The 21,150-nt window shown below is 47.7% G+C and overlaps 1 protein-coding gene across 2 annotated transcripts in view; it reads left to right on the plus strand.

Moving 5' to 3' along the window:
- Positions 1-21,150, plus strand: part of LOC138662375 (ficolin-1-B-like) — a 126,197-nt gene that overhangs the window by 57,402 nt on the left and 47,645 nt on the right. For both annotated transcript variants that reach the window (XM_069747915.1, XM_069747916.1), the window contains one exon: positions 3,373-3,426. In XM_069747915.1, the coding sequence (XP_069604016.1) occupies positions 3,373-3,426 (54 nt within the window). The remainder of the gene's footprint in view (positions 1-3,372; positions 3,427-21,150) is intronic.

A 21,150-nucleotide genomic window follows, 5' to 3' on the forward strand; every position in this document is an offset into this window, starting at 1 on the left:
CTTCTGGATTCTGATTGCCTGGACTGCAGTGACCGAGGAGAAAAAGTAAATCCCCCGGGGGTTGCATCCATCCTGTTTATTTCATGTACAAGGTCCCAGGGGTGCTCGCTGACCATTTGCTCAGTGGACTCTGTCTGTGAACTGTGCCTTTAAGTAACTCGGCCATAACTACCCCCGGTCACCATTGTTACAATGTCACCACTGGTGAATGATGCGCGCTCTCAGCAGCTCATTCACCAGTAGTTTTCAGCTGGGACGGTCGCATCTTGGCACCGTCCAGGTTAAAAACTATCTAGCCCCCAGACATGGATTACAGCGTGGGACATAACGACTGACAGGTATGGTATATTGTTGAAGGTGACATGAACCAACCCAACTATCACCCTAGTTGCCACCGCTACAGGGCAAGTGGAAAGAGCCATACAAAGCACCAGAAGCATCTAGTAGATGTGCCTTTTCTGGGCAGCTGCGGGCTGCTGTTTTTAGGCTGGGGGGCCTATATCAATGGCCCCTTACCAGCCTGAGAATACCAGCCCCCAGCTGTCTGCTTTAGCGAGGCTAGTTGTCAAAAATAGGGGGGGACCCCACGTCGTTTTTTAAAAATTATTTATTTAAATAATTAAAAATCAGTGTGAGGACCCCTCTATTCTTGATAACTAACATTGCAGAAGCTGACCTGCTGAGGGTTGCAGCCCCAGCTGTGAGTTTTATCTGGTTGGTTCAAGAAAATAGGGGGGGACCCACGTCAGGTTTTTCATTTATTTATTTTGTTAGATCGCAGGCGGCTGTGGAGTACCCCAATCATCCACTCCTGTTGTCACTGTTATTAGCGGCAGCAGGTGTCGGATGATGGGGGTAAGAGTCCCAAAAGCCCCCACCTGCTGTCATCGTTCGGACTTTATGATAACTCTCATCATTCTCCTCTACTTGCGCCGATTGCTGGCAGAGCAAGGGAGAATGATGAGAGTCGTCTTCAGCACCAGCCACCAGGGAACAGCACTTACTGTAGCGCTTCTTCCCCGTCCGCTATCCGTGTGGTACTGATGCGGCCATGGGTGGCACACGGTTGCCACTTGTGTGCCGCAAGAACTACACACACGGACAAGGATATCTCCGGTACCGGGTTTTTCCGGTACTGGAAATAAACTGACGTGTGAAACCAGCCTTACTTTGTGTTTGGAGGTTCTGAGGATGAGGGGCGCTACTTGGTCAAGGGTGCTTCTGAGAGTGTCAATGTAGTGGTGTACAGCCAGATCAGGACTGGGAAAAAGAGGAGATCGGGGACAGTGATGAGTGTAGGGAGTCTGTAAGTGAATAAGTATTAACGGCTTGTAAATAGGAATCAGTAGAAGCCACAGTGAGGTTTTTCTAATCTTTTATGAATTTTAGGAAGTGTGTGAAAAAGCAGAATGACTGACTGGGTCTTTATTGATCAATAAATCAGATGTTTTTTATGTTTTTTGTATCTCGTGTGTTTGGATAAGTGGTGTTCCAGGATATTATTGATCTTGGACTGAACCGCCGTGGTGGGGTTATGTGGTAATTTCTTGTAAATCAGAGTATTACTCAATTGGTTATTGACCTTTGTGACATAATCGTGTTTGTTTAATATGATAATGGCACCCCCTTTGTTTACGAGTGTAATGATTAGAGTTTTGTTCTGTAGAATTGAACTAGGTGTTTGCTGGTCAGTAAAAGAGAAACTGGAAGTGCAGTATAGTCTACCTTGTTCTATCTCACTGAAATCCTGTTGTACAAACTCAATAAATGTTACTAGGGACAATTTACGTTTTGAGGTCTAAAGTTATTTTTCTGTCTAAGGCTAAGGTTTCAGTGGGTGATCAATGATTATCTGGTGAGAGCGGGTATGGACTTGGAGAAGAATGTTTTCAGAGGTCCATTTTAAACTCAAAGGCAGTAACATAGTAACATAGTAACATAGTTAGTAAGGCCGAAAAAAGACATTTGTCCATCCAGTTCAGCCTATATTCCATCATAATAAATCCCCAGATCTACGTCCTTCTACAGAACCTAATAATTGTATGATACAATATTGTTCTGCTCCAGGAAGACATCCAGGCCTCTCTTGAACCCCTCGACTGAGTTCGCCATCACCACCTCCTCAGGCAAGCAATTCCAGTGAATTGCTATTAGGGGCAAAAAGCTGTGTATTTCTGTCATAGGCACATTTCAACTGGACTTCGACTTTTGGAAGAAATATTTACAATCAATGATGATTGACCTGAGGTTAGCATCCTCAATAATCAGAACCTCCCACTCCCGTCTCCAAGACTTTTCACGTGCTGCGCCGATTCTTTGGAATGCACTACCCAGGTTAATACGATTAATCCCCAATCCCCTCATTTTTAAGCGTGCCCTAAAAAGGCATTTGTTCAGACTGGCCTACCGCCTCAACGTATTAACCTAATTATCCCTGTGTGGCCCATTCATATAAGTTAAACCAAAATCAGGTTCCTCGCATCATGTTCTCATACAATTTATGCAGTTAATAGCCCTCTGTGTCTGTACTGTTACATATTTAGGCTGTTAACTGGTTCATGCAGCTTTACATGAACACCCGAGCCTTACACTATGGCTGGTCCGATTAATTAAAGCAATTGTTACCATCCACCTCTCTTGTCTCCCCTTTTCCTCATAGATTGTAAGCTTGCGAGCAGGGCTCTCATTCCTCTTGGTATCTATTTTGAACTGTGATTTCTATTATGCTGTAATGTCTATTGTCTGTACAAGTTTCCTCTATTATTTGTAAAGCGCTGCGGAATATGTTGGCGCTATATAAATAAAATTATTATTATTATTATGATTGCCAATCTGAGATGAAGTGATCATCCCAGGACCTGTTGCCCCTATTGCTTTGCTCCCATTGTCATGTCTTCATGGTCCTCTAGTAGGTCTTCTGTGCGGTACTAAAAAAGATGGATTGCATCCGCATAGTTCGCTGTTGATAGTCCTCTGATAGTCACTAGTGTAGCCACGTATTGAGGAACAGTTGTCCTGCCAACAGAGTATCTAGGGTAGATGGCAGAACAACTTTTCCACCTCAAAGATGTGAATAAAGTAGAAAATGGCACGTAGAATGGGATCCATATAAGATCCATCAGCAGTCTATGCATAATCTAAAGTGTGTGAGAATGGCGCCACAATAAGGATGTAGCATTTTACCGTAAGATGATATAACCTCCGGTCAGGAATAATACAAATGCTAAAATTCTGTGCATAATTCAAGATATTACTGGCATATAGATGGATCTGGGTGTCACCTACTTGTATTCTGCTCCTATCAGGCGGAGAGGGAAAGCATCACTTCTCTACAGACATTTATGTATTACATCAGGTATTTTTCTTTATTAGGTGACCAGGGAACTTCAGGAAAAAAAGGAGACAGAGGACTAATTGGAGAGAAAGGTAAGATTATGTCATGTAGACTTCTAAGATAGGGATAAAAAAATTAGGCTTAACCCCTTAGTGACCGGGCCACATTTTTAAAATCTGACCAGTGTCACTTTATGTGTTAATAACTCTTGAACGCTTCAACAAATCCCAGTGATTTTTAAACTGTTTTTTTCGTGGCACATTATAATATATGATAATGGTAAATTACGGTCAATATTTTTTGTATATAAACACAAAACATCAGAAATTTGAGAAAATGTTTTAAAAAATTGCAATTTTCAAACTTTGAATGATTATCCCTTTAATCCAGATAGTGATGCCATAGAAAAACCTTAATAAATAACATTTCCCACGTGTCTGCTTTAAATCAGCACCATTTGTAAAATGTTATTTTATTTTATTAGCATTTTATGAGGTTTAAAAATGGAGCACAAATTTTTCATTTTTTTCAAATGGCCTCACGTTTCATCCGTGTTTCGCCGGGTCCAGTGAAAACTGTTTTTCCGACGTCTGGAAAGAACGTACAAAGTTACGTTTTTTGTCTGCGGTGAAAAACCGGATAGCGCCGACTTTTTGCTACAATGGAAGCCTGTGGGCGCCGGATCCGGCAATTGACGGATCCGGAGCCGAATTCCGCTTTTTTTAACCGAGCATGCTCCGATACAATTGGCCAGCCCCCAGTTAGGAAACAGATATAAAGCGAGCCAAGTAGGCCTTCACTCATCCATTTACCAGCCATCAAGACACAGAGAACACCTGCCTCAAGAGCTGAACCTGCTACCAGAGCCAGAGCTGAACCTGCCACCAGAGCCAGAGCTGAACCTGCCACCAGAGCCAGAGCTGAACCTGTCACCAGAGCCAGAGCTGAACCTGCCACCAGAGCCAGAGCGGAACCTGTCACCAGAGCCAGAGCTGAACCTGTCACCAGAGCCAGAGCTGAACCTGCCACCAGAGCCAGAGCTGAACCTGTCACCAGAGCCAGAGCTGAACCTGCCACCAGAGCCAGAGCTGAACCTGTCACCAGAGCCATAGCTGAACCTGCACACCAGAGCCAGAGCTGAACCTGCCACCAGAGCCAGAGCTGAACCTGCCACTAGAGCCAGAGCTGAACCTGCTACCAGAGCCAAAGCTGAACCTGCTCCAGAGCCAGAGCTGAACCTGTCACCAGAGCCAGAGCTGAACCTGTCACCAGAGCCAGAGCTGAACCTGTCACCAGAGCCAGAGCTGAACCTGCTACCAGAGCCAGAGCTGAACCTGCTACCAGAGCCAGAGCTGAACCTGTCACCAGAGCCAGAGCTGAACCTGCCACCAGAGCCAGAGCTGAACCTGCCACCAGAGCCAGAGCTGAACCTGCTACCAGAGCCAGAGCTGAACCTGCCGCTAGAGCCAGAGCTGAACCTGCCACCAGAGCCAGAGCTGAACCTGCCACCAGAGCCAGAGCTGAACCTGTCACCAGAACCAGAGCTGAACCTGCCACCAGAGCCAGAGCTGAACCTGCTACCAGAGCCAGAGCTGAAACTGCCCCTAGAGCCAGAGCTGAACCTGCCACCAGAGCCAGAGCTGAACCTGTCACCAGAGCTAGAGCTGAACCTGTCACCAGAGCCAGAGCTGAACCTGTCACCAGAGCCAGAGCTGAACCTGTCACCAGAACCAGAGCTGAACCTGACACCAGAGCTGAACCTGTCACCAGAGCCAGAGCTGAACCTGCCACCAGAGCCAGAGCTGAACCTGCCACCAGAGCCAGAGCTGAACCTGCTACCAGAGCCAGAGCTGAACCTGTCACGAGAGCTGAACCTGCCACCAGAGCCAGAGCTGAACCTGCCGCTAGAGCCAGAGCTGAACCTGCCGCTAGAGCCAGAGCTGAACCTGTCACCAGAGCCAGAGCTGAACCTGCCACCAGAGCTGAACCTGTCACCAGAGCCAGAGCTGAACCTGTCTCCAGAGCCAGAGCTGAACCTGCCACCATAGCCAGAGCTGAACCTGCTACCAGAGCCAGAGCTGAACCTGTCACCAGAGCCAGAGCTGAACCTGTCACCAGAGCCAGAGCTGAACCTGCCACCAGAGCCAGAGCTGAACCTGTCACCAGAACCAGAGCTGAACCTGTCACCAGAACCAGAGCTGAACCTGCTACCAGAGCCAGAGCTGAACCTGTCACCAGAGCCAGAGCTGAACCTGCCACCAGAGCCAGAGCTGAACCTGCCACCAGAGCCAGAGCTGAACTTGCCGCTAGAGCCAGAGCTGAACCTGTCGCCAGAGCCAGAGCTGAACCTGACACCAGAGCTGAACCTGTCACCAGAGCCAGAGCTGAACCTGCCACCAGAGCCAGAGCTGAACCTGCCACCAGAGCCAGAGCTGAACCTGCTACCAGAGCCAGAGCTGAACCTGTCACGAGAGCTGAACCTGCCACCAGAGCCAGAGCTGAACCTGCCGCTAGAGCCAGAGCTGAACCTGCCACTAGAGCCAGAGCTGAACCTGTCACCAGAGCCAGAGCTGAACCTGCCACCAGAGCTGAACCTGTCACCAGAGCCAGAGCTGAACCTGCCACCAGAGCCAGAGCTGAATCTGCTACCAGAGCCAGAGCTGAACCTGTCACCAGAGCCAGACCTGAGCCTGCCACCAGAACCAGAGCTGAACCTGCCGCTAGAGCCAGAGCTGAACCTGCCGCTAGAGCCAGAGCTGAACCTGCCACCAGAGCCAGAGCTGAACCTGCCGCTAGAGCCAGAGCTGAACCTGTCACCAGAGCTGGACCTGTCACCAGAGCTGAACCTGTCACCAGAGCCAGAGCTGAACCTGCCACCAGAGCTGAACCTGCCGCCAGAGCCGGACCTGAACCTTCCTCCAGAGCCAGGGCTGAACCTGCCGCCAGAGCCAGAGTTGAACCTGCTCCAGGTCAGCCAGGCAGCAGCCAAGCCGGCCAGCTACAGCCATGTCTTCATCTGGAAGCCCTTTCCCGTGTCATCAGCGCTGCAAGGTAAATAAATGGTTTTTGTTTTGTTTTTTGGTGATGTTCACTTTTTTTTATTTTTTGCGATGCTGACGTAATATATATATATATATATATATATATACATATATATGATATATATTATTAATATATCACTTTTGTATAACAGGAAACTGCAGCAGAAGAGGTGCTTCTAGAAGGAGACATAAGGGGTGGAGAGATATCCGGAGTGGGCTCGCAATTGGTAAGGTTACATGCATTGCAAAACCACATAATCACACACATCACAGTACACACAACACAAAAACAGATTATTACAGACATCACCGTATGCACAACACATAGCCTACATCCAAGCACATAATTTTTTTTTCTTTTAGTCTTCTGATTCTGTGGCTCAATCTAGAGGTCCTCAAAGCGCCTCCCAGGGTCGTCGGCATGAGCGTCAGGGCGGTCGCCATCGAGTAAGTATCTTTCTTTTTTTGTTCTGTTTTTTATTTCCACTTTATGTTGTTTTTAGTCTAATGTCTTTGTTTCTTGTCCTTTTTAACAGGCTTCACAGTGTGCTCCTGACTCGGACGGTGAGGAGGCCGGGCTAGATATCAACCTCCTTATCGATCTAATCCGAGAGCGGGAGCCGCTGTGCAACATGCTGGACCGCCGCCACGCAGATCTTGGTGTGACCCATCAGCTCTGGGAGCAAGTATGCCAACAACTTGTGGACAACTGGGAGGACCTCGATGTTCGTGCCCAGAATCTAGCGCGAAAGTATTCACAGTTCAGTTATGTTGCTGGATGTAATGTGTTGTATACTAACCAATTTGTGCTTTCACTTTACAGGTGAAAAAGTTGTAAAGCGGTCAATCAGGGATCGCTTCAAGAAGGAATTCAAGAAAGAGATGCATGCCCCGAGTGGATCGGGAGGACGCAGGAGCAAATATAAATATGCTAGAGCCCTGTCGTTCCTCCGGTCGATGATGGTCAGCAGAAGGTAAATATTACCCACCCCATTTAATTAAAAATGTTTACATGTTTAACACTTTTTTTAGGGTTTCAGCCAGAGCCAAGCAATATCAATATATTAATTACATTTTTTTCCTTTTTTCCACAGCACCGTCTGAAGCACTTGAGAGCCTGCAGAGTTGTACCCTTCTGGAGCGATCCCTCAGGAGACCCCCACCGCGGGACACTTCGACAGCCCCGATCCCACTGCACCTTCCCATCTTTCCCTCACATCTGATCCCTCGGTGCCATCCACCCCCGCTGGGGCATCGTGGCAGACGTTACATGAAGCTGGTGGTGAGGATATAGCTTTTCCTTTACCCCACCCATCTGACACTACTGCCTCCTCTAGAACAACTGTGGTTTCTGGACGGCAGCGCCAGAGGGGTCAGGAAAAGAGCTATGTGCCTGAGTTCTTGCATCTGAATGCAGCTTTCCAGAACTGTCTCAAATTGCTGTCTGACCAAATGACTGCAGGATTAAATTTGCTCAACAACAGTATTCTTGAATTGCACACACGTCTGGATAGGATGCATTCAGATGCAAGTAAATCGCCAAACCACTCCTTTTTCCAGGCAGTACTCGAGCGCATAGACAAGCTATCTCCTGACCAGCAGATGCATGTAATGCAAGCCTGCCAGTCTGCCCTAGCGCATGTTACCTCCCAAGCCCCTCCACCCGCCCCGGTAGTCCCTCCACCACCTGCCCCCCCTCCAGACATTGTCCCTCCTCCCCCTCCTATACAATACCACCAATCTGCCCCGTACCAGCAATCTGCCCCGTACCACCAATCTGCCTGTACCATCAATCTGCCCCGTACCAGCATTCTGCCCCTTACCAGTTCCCAGCCACATCACCTGTGCCTCCACTCCCTGCCCAACCTCTACTCCGTGCCCACTACCACCAGTCTCCTTCCACAACCATCATGCCCCCAACACAACTCTCTTCTCCACCCACCTCCTCTTCTGCCTCCCAATCCCTCCACTCCACCCCTCAAACCTTCCAAAATCCCAACACTACTCCCGCTTTTATGTGCACATGTTCCCTTTCTTTCTCCAACTCTTCACCTTCTGCTTTTTCTCCTGATCTGTCACCACCACCACAATCCTCTCTCGACTCCCAGTGTCGAAGTGTCCCAATCTGACAGCCCCTCCAGTATTATCTCCACCCCACACTTTTTAAATTTATAAAAATTCTGTATATAATTTGTAAATAAAACAATTTTTTGGTTTAAAAATTTTGTGTATCATTTATTAAATTATAAGGTGAAATACTTTGGGTAAAACAAGGTAAAATACTTTTGGTAAAACAGGTACAATACCATTGGTAAAACCCAACCAGGTACGAAACTTAGGGTAAAACAGGTACAATCATTTGGGTAAAACAAAAACAGGTACAGTACTTTGGGTAAAACCCAACTAGGTACAATACTTAGGTTACAACCCAACCAGGTACAATACTTTGGGTTACAAGGGTAAAGACTAATTGTTCAAACTCTCTCATCCTGCCAGTCTACTCTTCCTTGAGGTTAAATAAAATATTCATCAAATTTGTCCATCATTGTGGAAACTGACACAGAACTTCTATAAGTAATGTTCTGATAACCATGCAATGTGGTGTCTTCAAAGTTGTCATCAATGTACAGTAAATCTGTTCCTTGCATATAACAAAATTGTGCAGGACCACACAAGCTTTAACCACCTCGTCAACAGTGTCAGTCTTCAGGTTGATAGCGGTTAACAGAACACCCCCTCCCCATTCCCTTTTTTCTTTTCTTATTGTATTATTGTTTTTGTCTGTTCCAATATCTGAACGATATCTTCTTGAGATGCATGATTCAGACTTTGAAACCTAACTACTCTGATCGGAACTCTTTGCTATCATAACCAGAGCTGTGGACACTTCCGGCAATTAATCTGTAATCGAGGTACTCCTGAATTGTCACAATTTATTTCATGCAAAATTATGTACCCGTAAGACTCAGATTCATGTATCCTGTATGATGGTTTATTTGTTTATGTGTTTTTGTTCTGTCCTCACTAGCTGAGGCAGGCTCATACGTAGCTATACAGTCAGCTAAACCGCTATACCGGGGTCCAATAAGGAGACTGTGGTTGAGTCTGTGCTTTATTAAACGTAGTGGTTAGAGTTGAGCGACCTTGACCTTTTTAGAGTCGAGCCGGGTTTCGCGAAACCCGACTATCTCAAAAGTCGGGTCGAGTGAAATCGGCCGATTATGACGTAAAGTCGGGATCGACCGAAACACGAAACCCAATGCAAGTCAATGGGGCAGCATAGTCGGCAGTGAGTGGGGGCCAGGAAAACACCTAGAGTGCCCATTTTAATGTCAAAACCATCCATTCTTCTTAATGAAGCTTGTCAAGCGTAATTTACCTTATAATAATTGGAAGGCATTTGAAATTGGGGGTCATTTGGCTAAAGTTGTGGTGGGTAGGGCTGGTTCAAGTAATTAGTGGGCCCAGGAAATCTGGACCACGTCACGGCAGTGGAGCAGGGAGAGGTAAGTATTTCAACTTTGCAAGTGCTGTGAACCTGAGCAAGCAGGGGGGGCCTACTCGTTGGCATTGGCACTGGCACAGGGCCCCTCAAAGTACAGCGGTGTGTTTGCACGGCGGGGGCGCCTCCCACCGGCAGCAACACTTTTGCGTACTATGAGAGGCCCTGTGCCAGTGACGTCGCCAACTAGTATTCCTCCCCCCACCTGATGAAGGAACCTGCACTTTCATCTGCACCTTCCTCTTTGTCCCCATGTAAGGTGGTATGGTATGCGGGAAGAGCAACCTGACTTTCAGCAGGGTCACAATGTTGTTGTGTAGCGTGCACGGGGAATGTTGCGTTATGGGTCAATGTACCAGCAGACTCATCTATCACTGGCTGGGCAATGGGCAGGATGAGGAGGAAACACAGATATAGGCCCAAAGAATAAAGTTGGCTAAATGCAGTTCAAAATTGGTAACACAGGAATAACCAGGGGGCATTGCAGTGGAGGACAACTGGAATGAGAGGCAGACACCGATAGTAGGCCCCAACCCAACTAGTAGGCCAAATGCAGTCTAACATTAACAACTACTTAACGAGCGCCTGAAAACGGAATTTCAGGACAGGAAACCAGGAGAACAGCAAGGAGCGGCAGACACTGTTAGTAGTCCCCAAACCAACTAGTACGCCAAATGCAGTTGTTCCATTTAACCACAATTTAACGAGAGCCTGAAGATAGAAGCTCAGGAAAGGCAACCTGGAGAACACCTTGGAGTGGAACACACCATCTCTCTCCACCCCATACCCATTTTGTAGGCCTAATGCAGTGTAGTTTTCTACAACTACTAAACGAGAGTCGGAAGACCGAAGTAATGGCAAGGAAACCTGGGGAACACCTTGGAGTGTAACACACCATCTCTCTCCACCCGATACCCATTTTGTAGGCCTAATGCAGTGTAGTTTTCTACAACTACTAAACGAGAGTCGGAAGACCGAAGCAATGGCAAGGAAACCTGGGGAACACCTTGGAGTGTAACACACCATCTCTCTCCACCCGATACCCAATTTGTAGGCCTAATGCAGTGTAGTTTTCTACAACTACTAAACGAGAGTCGGAAGACCGAAGCAATGGCAAGGAAACCTGGGGAACACCTTGGAGTGTAACACACCATCTCTCTCCACCCGATACCCAATTTGTAGGCCTAATGCAGTGTAGTTTTCTACAACTACTAAACGAGAGTCGGAAGACCGAAGCAATGGCAAGGAAACCTGGGGAACACCTTGGAGTGTAACACACCATCTCTCTCCACCCGATACCCATTTTGTAGGCCTAATGCAGTGTAGTTTTCTACAACTACTAAACGAGAGTCGGAAGACCGAAGCAATGGCAAGGAAACCTGGGGAACACCTTGGAGTGTAACACACCATCTCTCTCCACCCGATACCCAATTTGTAGGCCTAATGCAGTGTAGTTTTCTACAACTACTAAACGAGAGTCGGAAGACCGAAGCAATGGCAAGGAAACCTGGGGAACACCTTGGAGTGTAACACACCATCTCTCTCCACCCGATACCCATTTTGTAGGCCTAATGCAGTGTAGTTTTCTACAACTACTAAACGAGAGTCGGAAGACCGAAGCAATGGCAAGGAAACCTGGGGAACACCTTGGAGTGTAACACACCATCTCTCTCCACCCGATACCCAATTTGTAGACCTAATGCAGTGTAGTTTTCTACAACTACTAAACGAGAGTCGGAAGACCGAAGCAATGGCAAGGAAACCTGGGGAACACCTTGGAGTGTAACACACCATCTCTCTCCACCCGATACCCATTTTGTAGGCCTAATGCAGTGTAGTTTTCTACAACTACTAAACGAGAGTCGGAAGACCGAAGCAATGGCAAGGAAACCTGGGGAACACCTTGGAGTGTAACACACCATCTCTCTCCACCCGATACCCAATTTGTAGGCCTAATGCAGTGTAGTTTTCTACAACTACTAAACGAGAGTCGGAAGACCGAAGCAATGGCAAGGAAACCTGGGGAACACCTTGGAGTGTAACACACCATCTCTCTCCACCCGATACCCATTTTGTAGGCCTAATGCAGTGTAGTTTTCTACAACTACTAAACGAGAGTCGGAAGACCGAAGCAATGGCAAGGAAACCTGGGGAACACCTTGGAGTGTAACACACCATCTCTCTCCACCCCATACCCAATTTGTAGGCCTAATGCAGCCTACTTTCCGACAACTACTAAACGAGAGCATGAAGATCGAAGCTCAGGAAAGGCAACCTGGGGAACACCTTGGAGTGTAACACACCCTCTCTCTACACCACGGAAGGGCTGATTCTTAGGAAGGAAGGCTGTCGGAAAGAAGCAGGGCGCGTCCGAGGGTGATTATATTCTTATTAGGTATATACTCACCCTCGGACGCGCCCTGCTTCTTTATTTGTAATGAATGTTTATTTGCAATGTGGTTTTGACTTACTCTATTTTTTTGGTAAATAATGATTTTATTATTTTCATTGTTTTGCATATGCTTGGCAATAATATAAAGAAGACGCGACAGGACAACACTCGGTGGATGCCATATCTGTGTTTTAAATTGAAAAAAACTTTCAGTTAACTACTTGCAGGAGAAAGTTATTGTAGCTGGTGGCCATTTTTAGTACTGTACCAGATTTTTGTTGTATGTGTTTGTTTTTAATGTTAAAATGTCTGCATTTGATATCTCTCCAGTATTTTCTTTTTTATAAGCAAAATACTTATTTTTATATTTTCTGATGTTGGTTCAAGGGGTACACGGGCAGCAGTAGACAGGTCAGTGGAGGCCTAGTGGAAGGAGGGACCGCAGACAGGCTTCGAAGCCCTAACATAATAAATTGGGCTGGCTGTAGGCAATTTAAAATTGGTTCCAGGGGAACCCGGGCAGCAGTAGACAGGTCAGTGGAGGCCTAGTGGAAGGAGGGACCGCAGACAGGCTTCGAAACCCTAACATAATAAATTGGGCTGGCTGTAGGCAATTTAAAATTGGTTCCAGGGGAACACGGGCGGCAGTAGACAGGTCAGTGGAGGCCTAGTGGAAGGAGGGACCGCAGACAGGCTTCGAAGCCCTAACATAATAAATTGGGCTGGCTGTAGGCAATTTAAAATTGGTTCCAGGGGAACACGGGCGGCAGTAGACAGGTCAGTGGAGGCCTAGTGGAAGGAGGGACCGCAGACAGGCTTCGAAGCCCTAACATAATAAATTGGGCTGGCTGTAGGCAATTTAAAATTGGTTCCAGGGGAACACGGGCGGCAGTAGACAGGTCAGTGGAGGCCTAGTGGAAGGAGGGACCGCAGACAGGCTTCGAAGCCCTAACATAATAAATTAGGCTGGCTGTAGGCAATTGAAAATTGGTTCCAGGGGAACACGGACAGCAGTAGACAGGTCAGTGGAGGCCTAGTGGAAGGAGGGACCGCAGACAGGCTTCGAAGCCCTAACATAATAAATTGGGCTGGCTGTAGGCAATTTAAAATTGGTTCCAGGGGAACCCGGGCAGCAGTAGACAGGTCAGTGGAGGCCTAGTGGAAGGAGGGACCGCAGACAGGCTTCGAAGCCCTAACATAATAAATTGGGCTGGCTGTAGGCAATTTAAAATTGGTTCCAGGGGAACACGGGCGGCAGTAGCCAGGTCAGTGTAGTAGTAGTGGAAAGAACGGGCCGCAGACAGGCTTCGAAGGCCTAACATAACAAAAATTGGGCTGTAGGCAATTTAAAATTGGTTCCAGGGGAACACGGGCGGCAGTAGACAGGTCAGTGGAGGCCTAGTGGAAGGAGGGACCGCAGACAGGCTTCGAAGCCCTAACATAATAAATTGGGCTGGCTGTAGGCAATTGAAAATTGGTTCCAGGGGAACACGGACAGCAGTAGACAGGTCAGTGGAGGCCTAGTGGAAGGAGGGACCGCAGACAGGCTTCGAAGCCCTAACATAATAAATTGGGCTGGCTGTAGGCAATTTAAAATTGGTTCCAGGGGAACCCGGGCAGCAGTAGACAGGTCAGTGGAGGCCTAGTGGAAGGAGGGACCGCAGACAGGCTTCGAAGCCCTAACATAATAAATTGGGCTGGCTGTAGGCAATTTAAAATTGGTTCCAGGGGAACACGGGCGGCAGTAGCCAGGTCAGTGTAGTAGTAGTGGAAAGAACGGGCCGCAGACAGGCTTCGAAGGCCTAACATAACAAAAATTGGGCTGTAGGCAATTTAAAATTGGTTCCAGGGGAACACGGGCGGCAGTAGACAGGTCAGTGGAGGCCTAGTGGAAGGAGGGACCGCAGACAGGCTTCGAAGCCCTAACATAATAAATTGGGCTGGCTGTAGGCAATTTAAAATTAGTTCCAGGGGAACCCGGGCAGCAGTAGACAGGTCAGTGGAGGCCTAGTGGAAGGAGGGACCGCAGACAGGCTTCGAAGCCCTAACATAATAAATTGGGCTGGCTGTAGGCAATTTAAAATTGGTTCCAGGGGAACACGGGCGGCAGTAGACAGGTCAGTGGAGGCCTAGTGGAAGGAGGGACCGCAGACAGGCTTCGAAGCCCTAACATAATAAATTGGGCTGGCTGTAGGCAATTTAAAATTGGTTCCAGGGGAACACGGGCGGCAGTAGCCAGGTCAGTGTAGTAGTAGTGGAAAGAACGGGCCGCAGACAGGCTTCGAAGGCCTAACATAACAAAAATTGGGCTGTAGGCAATTTAAAATTGGTTCCAGGGGAACACGGGCGGCAGTAGACAGGTCAGTGGAGGCCTAGTGGAAGGAGGGACCGCAGACAGGCTTCGAAGCCCTAACATAATAAATTGGGCTGGCTGTAGGCAATTTAAAATTGGTTCCAGGGGAACCCGGGCAGCAGTAGACAGGTCAGTGGAGGCCTAGTGGAAGGAGGGACCGCAGACAGGCTTCGAAGCCCTAACATAATAAATTGGGCTGGCTGTAGGCAATTTAAAATTGGTTCCAGGGGAACACGGGCGGCAGTAGCCAGGTCAGTGTAGTAGTAGTGGAAAGAACGGGCCGCAGACAGGCTTCGAAGGCCTAACATAACAAAAATTGGGCTGTAGGCAATTTAAAATTGGTTCCAGGGGAACACGGGCGGCAGTAGACAGGTCAGTGGAGGCCTAGTGGAAGGAGGGACCGCAGACAGGCTTCGAAGCCCTAACATAATAAATTGGGCTGGCTGTAGGCAATTTAAAATTGGTCCCAGGGGAACACGGGCGGCAGTAGACAGGTCAGTGGAGGCCTAGTGGAAGGAGGGACCGCAGACAGGCTTCGAAGCCCTAACATAATAAATTGGGCTGGCTGTAGGCAATTTAAAATTGGTTCCAGGGGAACACGGGCGGTAGTAGACAGGTCAGTGGAGGCCTAGTGGAAGGAGGGACCGCAGACAGGCTTCGAAGCCCTAACATAATAAATTGGGCTGGCTGTAGGCAATTTAAAATTGGTTCCAGGGGAACACGGGCGGCAGTAGCCAGGTCAGTGTAGTAGTAGTGGAAAGAACGGGCCGCAGACAGGCTTCGAAGGCCTAACATAACAAAAATTGGGCTGTAGGCAATTTAAAATTGGTTCCAGGGGAACACGGGCGGCAGTAGACAGGTCAGTGGAGGCCTAGTGGAAGGAGGGACCGCAGACAGGCTTCGAAGCCCTAACATAATAAATTGGGCTGGCTGTAGGCAATTTAAAATTGGTTCCAGGGGAACACGGGCAGCAGTAGACAGGTCAGTGGAGGCCTAGTGGAAGGAGTGACCGCAGACAGGCTTCGAAGGCCTAACATAAGAAAAATGTCAATACAATGGTATTGACAGTGCCAGGCATTGAAGGATGTCAGCGCATAGACTAAACATTGGTGGAGCTGTGAGAGAAAATTTTGCAAGTGGTAGAGCACTGTTTGACCTGGGGGGGGGACTGTCTTGTGGCCGGCGGTACAGGCCCAGGGCCCCTCATATTATAACGGTGTGTCTGACGTTGGGTGCGCACCACCACCGCCAGACACTTTATTGTACTATGAGGGACCTAGTGGCAGTGCCGTCGACCAAAAGCGGGCACACCCACCTCTTCAGACAAAACAGTACTCTCACGGGTGCTGGCGCCAAGTGGCGATACCACGGCCCCGTGTGGGGACTTTGGCCATTTAAGGAGGTGTTAACATGTCGGATGCTGGACAATCAAGTGCTGCAAATTACGAGATTGGAAAAGTCGTTCAGAATAGTCCACAGGCAAGACCTTTACATAGGAAAGCTAGGTGTCAGCCGGGCAAGGTGGGGCAAAAGATTTCGAAATCCAGTTGTGGTTCATTTTAATGAAGGTTAGATCATCTACATTTTGGGTAGCCAGACGAGTCCTTTTTTCTGTTAGTATTGAACCTGCAGCACTGAATACTCTTTCTGATAGGACACTAGCTGCCGGGCAAGCAAGCTCCTGCAATGCATATTCTGCCAATTCTGGCCAGGTGTCTAATTTTGATGCCCAGTAATCAAATGGGAATGACGGTTGAGGGAGAACGTCGATAAGGGATGAAAAATAGTTAGTAACCATACTGGACAAATGTTGTCTCCTGTCACTTTGAATTGATGCTGCAGTACCTGTCTGTCTGCGGTCATAGCAAAATCACTCCACAACCTGGTCAGAAAACCCCTCCGGCCAACGCCACTTCTGATTTCTGCCCCTCTAACACCTCTGGTCTGCTGGCCCCTGCAGCTCGTGTTAGAACGATCACGGGCGCTGTGTGCAGGGAATGCCAGAAACAAACGGTCAATAAGAGTTGATTGCTTGGTTGCTAATATTAGTTCCAAGTTCTCATGTGGCATTATATTTTGCAATTTGCCTTTATAGCGAGGATCAAGGAGGCAGGCCAACCAGTAATCGTCATCGTTCATCATTTTTGTTATGCGTGTGTCCCTTTTGAGGATACGTAAGGCATAATCCGCCATGTGGCCCAAAGTTCCAGTTCTCAAATCTGTGGTTGTGCTTGGTTGAGGGGCAGTTTCAGGCAAATCCACGTCACTTGTGTCCCTCCAAAAACCAGAACCCGGCCTTGCCGCGCCAACAATTTCCACTGGCCCCGGAAAAGCTTCCTCATTAAAAATATAATCATCCCCATCATCCTCCTCGTCCTCCTCCTCCTGTTCGCCCGCTACCTCGTCCTGTACACTGCCCTGGCCAGACAATGGCTGACTGTCATCAAGGCTTTCCTCTTCCTCAGCTGCAGACGCCTGATCCTTTATGTGCGTCAAACTTTGCATCAGCAGACGCATTAGGGGGATGCTCATGCTTATTATGGCGTTGTCTGCACTAACCAGCCATGTGCATTCCTCAAAACACTGAAGGACTTGACACATGTCTTGAATCTTCGACCACTGCACACCTGACAACTCCATGTCTGCCATCCTACTGCCTGCCCGTGTATGTGTATCCTCCCACAAAAACATAACAGCCCGCCTCTGTTCACACAGTCTCTGAAGCATGTGCAGTGTTGAGTTCCACCTTGTTGCAACGTCTATGATTAGGCGATGCTGGGGAAGGTTCAAAGAACGCTGATAGGTCTGCATACGGCTGGAGTGTACGGGCGAACGGCGGATATGTGAGCAAAGTCCACGCACTTTGAGGAGCAGGTCGGATAACCCCGGATAACTTTTCAGGAAGCACTGCACCACCAGGTTTAAGGTGTGAGCCAGGCAAGGAATGTGTTTCAGTTGGGAAAGGGAGATGGCAGCCATGAAATTCCTTCCGTTATCACTCACTACCTTGCCTTCCTCAAGATTTACAGTGCCCAGCCACGACTGCGTTTCTTTCTGCAAGAACTCGGACAGAACTTCAGCGGTGTGTCTGTTGTCGCCCAAACACTTCATAGCCAATACAGCCTGCTGACGTTTGCCAGTAGCTGCCCCATAATGGGAGACCTGGTGTGCAACAGTGGCAGCTGCGGATGGAGTGGTTGTGCGACTGCGGTCTGTGGACGAGGTCTCGCTTCTGCAGGAGGACGAGGAGGAGGAGGGGGTGCGAATGGCTACAGCCAACTGTTTCCTAGACCGTGGGCTAGGCAGAACTGTCCCAAACTTGCTGTCCCCTGTGGACCCTGCATCCACCACATTTACCCAGTGTGCCGTGATGGACACGTAACGTCCCTGGCCATGCCTACTGGTCCATGCATCTGTTGTCAGGTGCACCTTTGTGCTCACACATTGCCTGAGTGCATGGACGATGCGCTCTTTAACATGCTGGTGGAGGGCTGGGATGGCTTTTCTGGAAAAAAAGTGTCGACTGGGTAGCTCGTAGCGTGGTACAGCGTAGTCCATCAGGGCTTTGAAAGCTTCGCTTTCAACTAACCGGTAGGGCATCATCTCTAACGAGATTAGTCTAGCTATGTGGGCGTTCAAACCCTGTGTACGCGGATGCGAGGCTAAGTACTTCCTTTTTCTAACCATAGTCTCATGTAGGGTGAGCTGGACTGGAGAGCTGGAGATCGTGGAACTAGCGGGGGTGCCGGTGGACATGGCAGACTGAGAGACGGTGGGAGATGGTATTGTTGCCGCCGGTGCCCTAGATGCAGTGTTTCCTACTACGAAACTGGTGATTCCCTGACCCTGACTGCTTTGGCCTGGCAAAGAAACCTGCACAGATACTGCAGGTGGTGCAGAAAATGGTGGCCCTACACTGCCGGAAGGGATGTTGCGTTGATGACTAGCTTCATTGGCCGAGGGTGCTACAACCTTAAGGGACGTTTGGTAGTTAGTCCAAGCTTGCAAATGCATGGTGGTTAAATGTCTATGCATGCAACTTGTATTGAGACTTTTCAGATTCTGCCCTCTGCTTAAGGTAGTTGAACATTTTTGACAGATGACTTTGCGCTGATCAATTGGATGTTGTTTAAAAAAATGCCAGACTGCACTCTTTCTAGCATCGGATACCTTTTCAGGCATTGCAGACTGAGCTTTAACCGGATGGCCACGCTGTCCTCCAACAGGTTTTGACTTTGCCACGCGTTTTGGGCAAGATACGGGCCCGGCAGATGGAACCTGTTGCGATGTTGATGCCTGCTGCGGCCCCTCCTCCTCCGCTTCAGAACTGCTGCCGCCTGCACCCTGTTCCCCCAATGGCTGCCAATCGGGGTCAAGAACTGGGTCATCTATTACCTCTTCTTGTAGCTCGTGTGCAACTTCGTCTGTGTCACCGTGTCGGTCGGTGGTATAGCGTTCGTGATGGGGCAACATAGTCTCATCAGGGTCTGATTCTTGATCAGCACCCTGCAAGGGCAATGTTGTGGTCTGAGTCAAAGGACCAGCATAGTAGTCTGGCTGTGGCTGTGCATCAGTGCACTCCATGTCAGATTCAACTTGTAATGGGCATGGACTGTTAACTGCTTCACTTTCTAAGCCAGGGACGGTATGTGTAAAGAGCTCCATGGAGTAACCCGTTGTGTCGCCTGCTGCATTCTTCTCTGTTGTTGTTTTTGCTGAAGAGGACAAGGAAGCGACTTGTCCCTGACCGTGAACATCCACTAACGACGCGCTGCTTTTACTTTTACCAGTTTCACGAGAGGAGGCAAAAGAGCTAGAGGCTGAGTCAGCAAGATAAGCCAAAACTTGCTCTTGCTGCTCCGGCTTTAAAAGCGGTTTTCCTACTCCCAGAAAAGGGAGCGTTCGAGGCCTTGTGTAGCCAGACGACGAACCTGGCTCCACAGCTCCAGACTTAGGTGCAATATTTTTTTTCCCACGACCACCTGATGCTCCACCACTACCACTACCCTCATTACCAGCTGACAATGAACGCCCCCGGCCACGACCTCTTCCACCAGACTTCCTCATTTTTTTAAAAACGTTACCAAACTAACGGTATTTGTTGCTGTCACACAACTTACACGGTGAGCTATAACTTCAGTATGATTTAGCTACCCCTTTACAGGTGGGTGAGACCACAACGAAAATCAGGCACAATGTTACACACTCTGTTGTTGGTGGCAACAAATGAGAGAGATGCCACACACGCAGGACTGTCACTGAAGCGCAAATGTAAATATTAATCTCCCACTGATTTGTTTTTGTTTTTTTTAACAGGGAGACTTTAGAAAAAAAAAATAATTAAAAAAATGATTTTTTAAGGAAGAATTTATAAACCAAATAAAATGAAATGATTGTTTCAGGGAGAATTTAGAAAACAAATAAAAAAAAAATAGGCTTTCTATGGCCCACTGAGTGAGAGAGGACGCACACAGGAGTCAGGAGTGGCACACAAGCCCAGAGGCCAATATTTATCTCCTACTGATTGATTTAGTGATTTTTTTCAGGTAGATTTTGGAACCCAAATCAAGCAAAAAAATTAATAGGCTTTCTATGGCCCACAATTGGAGAGAGAGAGATGGCACACCCAGGAGTCAAGACTGGCGCACAAGCAGAAAGGGCAATATTAATCTCCCACTGATTTGATTTTTTTTTTTTTCAGGGAGACTTTAGAAAAAAAAATAAAAAAAAAAATGATTTTTTCAGGAATAATTTAGAAACCAAATAAAATAAAATGATTTTTTCAGGGAGAATTTAGATGACAAATAAAACAAAAAATAGGCTTTCTAGGGCCCACTGAGTGAGAGATGACGCACACAGGAGTCAGGAGTGGCACACAAGCCCAGAGGCCAATATTTATCTCCCACTGATTGATTTAGTGATTTTTTCAGGTAGATTTTGGAACCCAAATCAAGCAAAAAAATTAATAGGCTTTCTATGGCCCACAATTGGAGAGAGAGAGAGATGGCACACCCAGGAGTCAAGACTGGCACACAAGCAGAAAGGGCAATATTAATCTCCCACTGATTTGATTTTTTTTTTTTTTTTCAGGGAGACTTTAGAAAAAAAAATACAAAAAAATGAATTTTTCAGGAAGAATTTAGAAACAAAATAAAATAAAATGATTGTTTCAGGGAGAATTTAGAAAAAAAAAATAAAATAGGCTTTGTAGGGCCCACTGAGTGAGAGAGGACGCACACAGGAGTCAGGAGTGGCACACAAGCCCAGAGGCCAATATTTATCTCCCACTGATTGATTTAGTGATTTTTTCAGGTAGATTTTGGAACCCAAATCAAGCAAAAAAATTAATAGGCTTTCTATGGCCCACAATTGGAGAGAGAGAGATGGCACACCCAGGAGTCAAGACTGGCACACAAGCAGAAAGGGCAATATTAATCTCCCACTGATTTGATTTTTTTTTTTTTGTTTCAGGGAGACTTTAGAAAAAAAAAATACAAAAAAAATGATTTTTTCAGGAATAATTTAGAA

This window comes from Ranitomeya imitator, chromosome 2 (genome assembly GCF_032444005.1).
Source record: "Ranitomeya imitator isolate aRanImi1 chromosome 2, aRanImi1.pri, whole genome shotgun sequence".
Lineage (NCBI taxonomy): Eukaryota > Metazoa > Chordata > Amphibia > Anura > Dendrobatidae > Ranitomeya > Ranitomeya imitator.